This window comes from Bos taurus, chromosome 11 (genome assembly GCF_002263795.3).
Source record: "Bos taurus isolate L1 Dominette 01449 registration number 42190680 breed Hereford chromosome 11, ARS-UCD2.0, whole genome shotgun sequence".
NCBI lineage: Eukaryota > Metazoa > Chordata > Mammalia > Artiodactyla > Bovidae > Bos > Bos taurus.
This window is the reverse complement of record NC_037338.1, coordinates 105,441,002-105,450,500: the sequence shown is the minus strand read 5'-3', so window position 1 is coordinate 105,450,500 and position 9,499 is coordinate 105,441,002. Positions and strand designations below refer to the sequence as shown.

General features: G+C 60.8%; 1 protein-coding gene across 3 annotated transcripts; it reads left to right on the top strand.

The window, feature by feature from the left end:
* The first annotated feature begins 208 nt into the window (after positions 1-208).
* On the top strand, positions 209-9,024 carry FCN1 (ficolin 1). 3 transcript variants are annotated; one of them, XM_005213509.5, is made up of 10 exons: positions 209-325; positions 1,595-1,708; positions 4,029-4,091; positions 4,503-4,538; positions 5,058-5,270; positions 5,467-5,499; positions 5,892-6,019; positions 6,485-6,614; positions 7,485-7,619; positions 8,593-9,024. In XM_005213509.5, exons 1-10 carry the CDS (start codon positions 223-225, stop codon positions 8,838-8,840), a joined length of 1,203 nt encoding a protein of 400 aa, XP_005213566.1. In that variant the 5' UTR covers positions 209-222; the 3' UTR covers positions 8,841-9,024. The 3 variants fall into 3 exon arrangements, with proteins under 3 accessions (XP_005213566.1, XP_059747041.1, NP_001010996.1); NM_001010996.1 differs by lacking the exon at positions 5,058-5,270 and having other exon boundaries at positions 223-325; positions 8,593-8,840; XM_059891058.1 differs by lacking the exons at positions 1,595-1,708; positions 5,058-5,270.
* Positions 9,025-9,499: the final 475 nt, after the last annotated feature.

Sequence of the window (9,499 nt, the reverse complement as noted above, 5' to 3'; positions counted from 1 at the left end):
ACCGGCAACAGGGTATCCTGCCAGCAGAACTGAGCCCAATTCACTGGGCAGCCTGGTGGGGCCCAGAGGGAAGGAAATGCCCTTTGCCATCCTCTGGCACCTCCTGTGGGTGTAAGCAAAGAGGCAGGAGGAAGTGGGCGTCCCCCTGGAGTGGAGAAACCGCAGGCCCAGGCAGGGGCTGGCTTCCACTGCCCGCAAGAGCTCGGGCACAGACCACAGGACATGGAGCTGGGAGGCGCGGCCGGGGCCCTGGGGCCCAGTGGCCCGCTCCTCGTGTGCCTGTGCTTCGGGACCCTCGCTGCCCAGGCTGCAGACACATGTCCAGGTGAGATGGACCTGTTTCCGGCCCCTGAATGCTGGAGCTCCCCACTCACTGACCATAGGTAGCATCCAGGGTGAAACCCTCTATCCGCACCTTCTGAAGACTCAGCAGCTCAGCTGCAGCTCAGCTTCATCCTCAGACTAGGAGACAACGAACGGCCCAAGGCCATGTGGGAGGAGCGGGAATTTAATCCGTGTCTGTCTCCCTCTCAAGCCTCGGATTTGCTCCACGGAGCATCCCGTCAGGTCTTGGCTCTGCAGCCAAGAAGGACAATGCCCCCTGCTTCCTGTGTTCTCCTGGACTTTTTAGAAAGGTTCTCTAATCCCAGGGCTCCCACGCTCCCTTGGGGTTTGTTACTGCAGATTTTTGGCTTTCATGCCAGAGTGTGAATTGGCAGGTTTGAGGTATAAGAGTGGGTGGCCTCCCTTCCGATCTGTGCAGGGGGCTGCGCCCACGCCTGGAAAGAGATATCCCTGAGGACAGACCAGTCTCACCGTGAGTTGAGGATGTATTTGTGGGGGAAGCATAAACTTGTTCCCCTGAGAGCATCTCTGGTGGAGACAGATTCCACAGTAGCAGCTCCCGTGTCTGCAGCGTCTCTGTGCCTGGCTGACTCCCACACACTCTAAGTTGTCTCTCGTGAGGATGTTTTAGTTTTGAAATCAACAAAACTAATTTTTCTTTTTTTCCCGAGAAGGAAATGACCCCCTGGTTCCTGTTCTACTGGAATTTGCTCTGTGTTCTTAGATCAAATGCATCTTCTCTCCGGGGGGACCTACAGGGACCCCTTCCAATTCAGGAGCTCTATGGTCACAAGTCCGAGGCCTGGGGTTGAAAATGTTATGCTCTCCCCAACCCCCAAGTCTTATAAATATTTATTGTTGTCATGTAGTGGAACTACATGCCATGAAGTATACCAAGAATCTAAAAATCTGCATTATCTGATCTAATTCTCCCCACAGCCTTATTTTTGTCCCCATTTGGATTCCCAGAACTCAGAGGGGTTGAGTGACTTGCCCAAAGACACACAGCATGGAGGTGGGGGGCTGGGAATCAGGCAGGGTGGATTCCATGCCCAGGCATGGCCTCCCCACTTGACCAGTGCCCACCAGAGGCAGGAAGCTCACTGCCAGGCTGACCCCTCATCTGAGACCAGTGACACCAGCCGGAGCCGAGGGACCAGGTCGCCTTGTGGCAGACACTCTTGGCTTGGGCGGCATGTCGCTGGCCCTGTGATGAGCGCCCTGACCCCAACTCCGCGTTTCTCTGCAGAGGTGAAGCTGGTGGGTCTGGAGGGCTCCGACAAGCTGTCCATCCTCCGAGGCTGCCCAGGGCTGCCCGGAGCCCCAGGGCTCAAGGGAGAGACGGGTGCCGCTGGACTGAAGGGTGCGTGCCCCGGGTGGGGACGGGGCTGGTGGACTGAAGGGTGCGTGCCCCGGGTGGGGACGGGGCTGGTGGACTGAAGGGTGCGTGCCCCGGGTGGGGACGGGGCTGGTGGACTGAAGGGTGCGTGCCCCGGGTGGGGACGGGGCTGGTGGACTGAAGGGTGCGTGCCCCGGGTGGGGACGGGGCTGGTGGACTGAAGGGTGCGTGCCCCGGGTGGGGACGGGGCTGGTGGACTGAAGGGTGCGTGCCCCGGGTGGGGACGGGGCTGGTGGACTGAAGGGTGCGTGCCCTGGGTGGGGATGGGGCCACAGAGCTCCGGCTCTTCTCAGACCAGAGCCCGAGCAGGGCTGTGCCCGCTGAGGCACCTCAGTTGGGAAGTTTGGGTCACGGGTTCTGCCCAGAGGTGACCCCGGCACCCCCCCCGGCACTGCCGTCCCCGGAGCAGGGTGCTGGTCTCAGCTCTTCTCAGCTCACGTCTGGGTGTCTTCTCATGGAGCATACGCTTCCAGGCCCTTGATCAGGACTGGCTTTTCCGTGACCGTTGGCAGGAGCTCTGCACCTCAAGCACCCGGTGAACTCACCCGGAAACCGGGGCCCCAGGTTTTCCTCCCTGCGCCTCAGAGGAGAAACCTGGGGCTCCGAGCAGCCATGCACGGCCAGGGAGGGAGGAGCTGGGTCTCCACCCAGTGTGAGGGCCCCCAGCACTCCACACATCTGCCCACATGGCAACCCCCTCCCCTTACAAGGTTTGCGGCCCTGAAACGGGCTCTGAGACGGGGTTCTGCTGGGGGACCCCAGGATGAGGGCACTTCTGGTCCGCAGCCTGCCAGGGGCTGTGTTTACTTGGCCACAAGCGGAAGCGGCCCTGCCCCTCTGTCCCACCCCCACACCCCACACCCCAGGGCGGTGAGCCTGTGAGTAGACCCCTGCCCTTCCGTTTGCTGAGCCTGGGGCAGCCTCTCCCGACCTCCCATCAGTGCCTGGGAGGAGGGGAAGGGGCCCTGGGTGGTCCTAGCCTCCTGCCAAGGTTAATAATGCAGACCTGGGCCTCATTATTTCTTGGGCTCCAAAATCACTGCAGATGGTGACTGTGGCCATGAAACTAAAAGACACTTGCTCCTTGGAAGAAAAACTATGACCAACCTAGACAGCATATTAAAAAGCAGAGACATCACTTTGGCGACAAAGACCTGTCTAGTCAAAGCTGTGGTTTTTCCAGTGGTCATGTACAAATGTGAGACTTGGACCATACGGAAAGTTGAGCCCTGAAGAACTGATGCTTTTGAACTGTGGTGTTGGAGAAGACTCTTGAGAGCCCCTCGGACTGCAAGGAGTCCAACCAGTCCATCCTAAAGGAAATCAGTCCTGAATGTTCATTGGAAGGACTGATGCTGAAGTTGAAGCTCCAATACTTTGGCCACCTCATGTGAAGAGCTGACTCATTGGAAAAGACCCTGATGCTGGGAAAGATTGAGGGCAGGAGGAGAAGGGGACAACAGAGGATGAGATGGTTGGATGGTATCACCTACTCAATGGACATGGGTTTGAGCAGTCTCCGGGAGTTGGTATTGGACAGGGAGGCCTGGTGTGCTGCAGTCCATGGGGTCACAAAGAGTCGGACACGACCGAGCAACTGAACTGAACTGAACTGGGGCTTCAGGCTGCTGACCCTTCCCCTCTGGAGGTGGAGTCGGAACCTTCCCAGTGGGATACGTAATTGTGTCTGACCTCCCTGCATCTGAGTTCAGCTGGTGATTCAGACAGTAAAGAATCTGCCTGCCATCCATGAGATCCCTGGGTCTGACTCCTGGAATGACAACCCACTCCAGTGTTCTTGCTTGGAGAATTCCATGGACAAAGAGCCTGGTGGGCTGCAGTCCGTGGGGTTCCAAAGAGTCGGACATGACTGAGCAGCTAACGCTGTCCCCTGCATCCAGGGTGGAGCACAGAGAGCTGGGCCCGAGGCTCGAGACTCCAGGTGCCCCCGTGTGATAGGGTCTGTGAGGACGTGTTCCTGGCCCCAGCCCCCGATTGGACGGCAGAGCTCTGTGCGGTGGCGTGGACCTGGGCCTGCTCCACAGAGGCCTGCAGGAGCTGGACGCCGGTGGCGCCCTGGGGTGCCGGCTGTCTGCAGCGGGGGCCACGGGCACTTGGTCCCCACTGTCTCCGGTATCACCCTCAGGCTGGGGCCCGGTGGCAGCAACCCTGAGGATACTGGAGCTGGGATGGGAGGGTCAGGACTTTATTTCTCAGGGCAGACAGAGCTCAAGTAAGGTGCCTCAGATGGCCTTTCCCAATGGTGTGTCTTTGGGATTTACAGGAGAACGAGGTTTGCCCGGAGTCCCTGGGAAGGCAGGGCCGGCTGGACCCAAAGGAAGCACAGGTGATGAAGAGCTGCAACCCCCCAGCAGGACCCTGGGGCCTGTCTACAGAGCCGGAGAGTCAGACCAAGAGGGGCGGGGAGGTGGAGAGAGGGGGGAGAGACAGAGCGGGAGGGCGGCGTGAGAGACACGGCCTGTCTTACCGCCCGCGTCCTGAGAGCCTCGAGGCGGCGCGTGAACAGGCCCAGGGTCCTGGGTCCCCAGCAGCCTGCTGTGACCCAGGGAAGGATCCCAGGCCTCACGTTCCCAGCCGCCCACCCGCTCCACCAAGACCCAGGCATCTGAAAGCCGTGTGAGCGTGGAGCATGCGTGAGGCTGAGCCACCCCCCGAAGAACTGAGCCTGGGGTGGCTTCCAGAGCGGAGGGTCGCTGTCCACTGACAGGCGTCCTCTGCATCCCCTGTCTCTCCCCAGGAGCCCAAGGGGAGAAGGGTGCACGTGGAGAGAAAGGTGAGCCCCTTCCCTCCCTGGGGGCACCCGGCAGGCTTTGCAGGGGGCTGGGGGGGTGGTCCACGAGGCCTGGGTCACAGGAGGTGCCCCGGGGCCCAGGAGAACGTCTGGGTGAGGAGCTCAGACCATGCCCTGGCCCCGCCTGTCCAGCCCATGATTGGGGCAGAAGGGCGGTCCTCGTGGTTGGAGGCTCGAGGAGCCCGCAGCTGCCAGTTTTGCCCCGGGGAGACTGGCAACACTGATTCAGTGCATGACTGTGGACGTTTCGCCTTTTCTTTTTTCTGATTTATGCCCATTTATTTAAACATTTCTTAAAGTAAGAAAAGGTAAAATACCAAGACACAGTCAGGCTTCCAGGCGGCACTGGCGGCAAAGAGCCCGCCTGCCAGTGCAGGGGATGCAAGAGACATGGGTTCCATCCCGGGGCTGGGAAGATTCCCCCAGAGGAGGGCATGGCAACCCCCTCTGGTATTCTTGCCTGAAGAATCCCCGTGGACAGAGGACCCTGGCGGGCTACAGTCCTCAGGGTCACAAAGAGTCGGACACGAGTGAGCACTCACAAGACACCGTCACATGCTTTGACGACAAGTACAAAGTGCGCTGGTTGGGGCCAAGCATACCCCAAACGCCCCCAGGACTTTCCACGACCAGAGGCTCTGATGGTGGAAAGTGACGGGCCCGGAGGAGCTGACCCTCAGTGCCGGGAGCCTCAAAGCCCAGGAGAGGCGGCCGGTACGGTGGTCCAGCCAGTTCCCCCAGCGAGCCCCGCGGCTGAGTCTCGGAACCGCTGCCCAGGGCTGGGGGCTGTCCGTCCTGAAGAGCTGGGCGACGGTTTCCACTGTCAGTGCCGTGTTCATGGAGCAGAGGGGCTGATGGGCCCAGGGCTGTTTCCAGACGTGTGACACGCATGTCCTCTCTCCCACAACAGGAGAGTCGGGGCAGCTTCATTCATGTGCCACAGGTGACTGCACACACGCCGACCCCAACCCCAGACCTCAGCCAGGACCTGCTCCCGTGGGGGCGGTTGACCAGAAGGCCAGCTGCACAGACTCTGGTTCTAGCATCCAGAGATGAAACATTCTCTGCACATCTCACTCCCCAGTTACAGGCAGCTATTGCCTGAATGACGTGTGTCTTCCACAGCGGTCTTCCTGGGGAGCTTATAACTTTCCCTGGAAGGCGGGGTGCCCAGACCATGGTGGGGACAGCTCTGGGAGGTGGGGGTGGTCTCTGTCTGTCCCAGGCCTCGGTGCCACCATCCCCCAGGCAGGTGTCCCCTCCTCTGCCCCCTCCCCTGCCCCTGCCCTGCCCAGGCTCCTGACCTGGCATCCATCCCCCCATTTCCCCTCCCAGGACCTCGGACCTGCACGGAGCTGCTCACCAGGGGACACTTTCTGAGCGGCTGGCACACCATCTACCTGCCCGACTGCCGGCCCCTGACTGTGCTGTGTGACATGGACACCGACGGCGGGGGGTGGACCGTGAGCTGCCGGGGTCCCAGAGACGGCGGCGCGGCCCGTGGGCAGTGGTGGGCGTGTCCAGGAGGCTCCTTTGGTGGGAGACCAGTCTTTAGAGGCCTCTGTGAGACTGTCTAACCCCAGGCTCAGCTGACCCCGTCCTGTCACTGAGGTCGGGAGAAGCAGAAATGTCGGGGCAGGGGCAAGGAGGCCTGTAACCCCAGGCCATGGGCTGAGGCCCAGAAGTGCCCACTCCTCTCCAGACACGTGGCTTTGGGCTTATCGCCTGCACTCTCTGAGTCTCCATGATCTCCCTGGCCACATGTAGGTACTCCCCTGACGGTCCCCGGGGTCTCTAATGAGACCCACATCCGGGGCCCCAGCCTGTGGAGCGCTGTGAGCTACTGGTGCTGTGCTCACGGGTGGCGGGGCGCCCCACAGGGGGACGGCAGCAGGGGCCTGTCTCCCAGCACCCCCCTCCACGCACAGGTTTTCCAGCGAAGGAAGGACGGCTCTGTGGACTTCTTCCGGACCTGGACCGCGTACAAGCAGGGCTTCGGCAGTCAGCTGGGCGAGTTCTGGCTGGGGAATGACAACATCCACGCCCTGACCGCCCAGGGTAGGGCCACGGCGGGGGCTCTGTGGTTGGGGGGCCTGCAGCCCACAGCTCCTGACCCTAGTCCTGGGCTGTGTGGAGCAGAAGGCCTTGCCCCTCACGTGCTCCCCTCTGACAGCAGGAAGGCTATGCCTTTGCCAGCAGGGAGGCATGCTTCTCAGACTCTCTGAGGGTCAAAATCGGGAGAAGGGGGGTTATTGGAGGGAAGATGTCTTCTGGTCTCAGGACCAATCAGACCTTAGAACCGGAGACGAGGAAGTGGGCAGGAGGCCATCTGGACTGGGGTGGCCCTCCTCTCTCTTCCAGTCGTCAGTCCTGCCTTGAAACTGGGCTCTGAGGCCCACAGAACCCCTTCCCTCCTTCTCCCGGTCACTGCATGTGGGGGTCCCGACACGGGCCCCCTCAGCCCACTGCTCTGTTTCATAGAATCAGCCTCACGGGTGGTCCTAAGTTCAACTGTAAACCTGTGAATCCTATTTTAAATTCTTCCACTACCTCAGGGCAACCGTGAAGGTGTCCACTCATGTGCCTGAAATTCTTGCAAAAGAAACAAATACAGATACACTTTCCTGCCCTGGCATTCACAGCGGTTTGCAGGAGAATTTAGGGTTTCCAGTAGAGTGAGGCTTCATTCCATTCAAGGAATACCAACTGTGGGATTTGGGGCGAGGCTGGTGGAACAGAAGGGGAGCCATCGGAAGTCAGGGAGCCCTCCCTGGAGCCTCACATCCACAAGCCTCTCACACCTTCCCCGCTGAATTATCCCCGAATGCCAAGTTCAGACACGCCTCTAGAACTTACCCAAATTCTCACCTCCTTTGCCTGGAGGTGGAGGGTCCCTTCTGCTTAGACCTGAACACCTTCCTTCGACAGGAACCAGTGAGCTCCGGGTAGACCTCATGGACTTTGAAGGCAACCACCGATTTGCCAAGTACCAGTCATTCAGGATGGCAGATGAAGCTGAGAAGTACAAGCTGGTCCTGGGAGCCTTTGTGGAGGGCAATGCAGGTCAGAGTCTGCACGGCTCACTGCAGTGGCCAGGGCTTCAGCTCGGGGTTGGGGAAGCAGAGAAGCTGCTGGGCGTCCTGGCTCTGCCTCCCCGAGAGACCCTGGACTGGGGGCTCCCCTCTCGGGGCCCGGCTTCCCCATGTGTGATCGCAGATAAGAAGGTGCCTGCGTTTCTATGTAACGTGGGGGCCCGTGATGCTCTGAGGTCACTGACCCCGTCCTGCTAACACCTGGGAGAGAACGGTCATCTCACAGGAGGCCTTAGAGCCCCATTCCCAAGTGGCTCCACAGAACACCAACCCTGTGGGATGTTCTTTGCCAGAAAGACCCCCTGGTCACAGACTGTGGGAAGGCAATCCTTGTGGCTCATCCTGGAGCTTCCAGGGTACACTTGTGTTCAGAAATGGGGCCAGGTGCCTGCTGGACTGTGTTGAAGCAGAGCTCCGGAGAGCAAGGCCCTCCGGGATGCTGGAGGGGATGGCAAACGGGAGCCTTCAGGTGCCTGTTTGACACACATGGTCTCCTCTGAGCCGCCAAGGAAGGAGCAGGGCAGGGACCCTTGACCATGGTGTAGGTGAGGCCCAGGCAGGCGTGGGGGGCGTGGATACTGCGGGGGCCAGAGGGGAGCTGCACGCCCGGGACCGAAGCTGCAGCCAGGGCCCCCGGTGAGGCAGTGCTGGGCCCCTGGGATGACCAGGGCAAGCCAGTGGGAGGGGGCAGGGCCCAGGAGAGAGGCGCAGGCTTGGGGAAGAGAGGGGCCCCAAGGTCCTGGAGGTCTCCAGGGAGCCAGGAGGAAACAGGTGAGGCTGGAGGGAGGCTCGCGCCCTGGTGCAGAGTTCCGGGACCAGGAGGCGCCCTCTGCCCCATGGGGGTCTCCAGAGGGAGGTGCGCTGGGTGGGCGGCAGGGCCCCCCGACGGCGGCTCCCTCTAGGACCAGCGACACCCCACTCTGCCCGCTCCCCTCCCCGAGCAGGTGACTCCCTGACGGACCACGGAAATCACTTCTTCTCCACCAAAGACCGTGACAACGACGAGAGCCCCTCTAACTGTGCCGCGCAGTTCCAGGGGGCCTGGTGGTATCACAGCTGCCACTCGTCCAACCTGAACGGCCGCTACCTCAGGGGCCCGCACACGAGCTACGCCAACGGCATCAACTGGAAGTCGTGGGGCCGGTACAACTACAGCTACAAAGTGTCGGAGATGAAGCTGCGGCTCACCTAGGCGCCCGCAGCCTCCACGGGCTTCGCCCCATCCCCGGCGAGGGCCAGGCCCCCACGTGGCCCCGCCGCCCTCTGCCTCGGCTTGTAAAGGCGCACAGGGTCTAGTCCCTCCTGTCGGCGTCTGAATTCCGAGCCCCGCAGCCTCACCAGAAGAACCACGGTTTTAAAGAGTTTGCTTTCTGACATACTTCTTCCTGGCGGTTTTCATTTGCGTCCTTGAACTTGAGCTTTTCTGAGCATTTCCCCCACGGCCGATCTGCTGCAGGGGCTTCTGACCCGGCCGAGCCAGGGGCAGTTCAGGCCCCCCTGTAGCACATGCAGTCCCCAGTGTCCCCCAAGCATCAGCCGCAGCCTTAAGCTCCTGCTGTTAATAGACGGGGCAGTCCCCTCCGTCCCCTAAAGGCTCCTGCCTCCTCCCACCTCACTCCCAACATCACACGCTTTTAAACAGGTCACTGTGGGACTAGAAGACTCTCATTAAAAGGAGGGGCATTTGCTATAAATAGGGGCTTTCTGCTTCCACGGTGCAGTGCGTGCTCTGGGCCAGCCTTCCCCGAGACCCGCTGAAACGCCAAACACAGGTCCGCACAGGACAGGGGCTGCATCTGCCCAGCAGAGCGAGGGCAGCTGGGCAGCCACGTGCTAAACCCCAGGGGCAGA

Excerpts from the sequence above, each read along its gene's own strand:
- FCN1 (XM_005213509.5), top strand. The coding sequence starts at position 223 with ATGGAGCTGGGAGGCGCGGCCGGGGCCCTGGGGCCCAGTGGCCCGCTC. Across the intron at positions 5,500-5,891 it reads GCTTCATTCATGTGCCACAG|GACCTCGGACCTGCACGGAG; the intron begins GTGACTGCACAC and ends TTCCCCTCCCAG. Across the intron at positions 6,615-7,484 it reads CCACGCCCTGACCGCCCAGG|GAACCAGTGAGCTCCGGGTA; the intron begins GTAGGGCCACGG and ends TTCCTTCGACAG.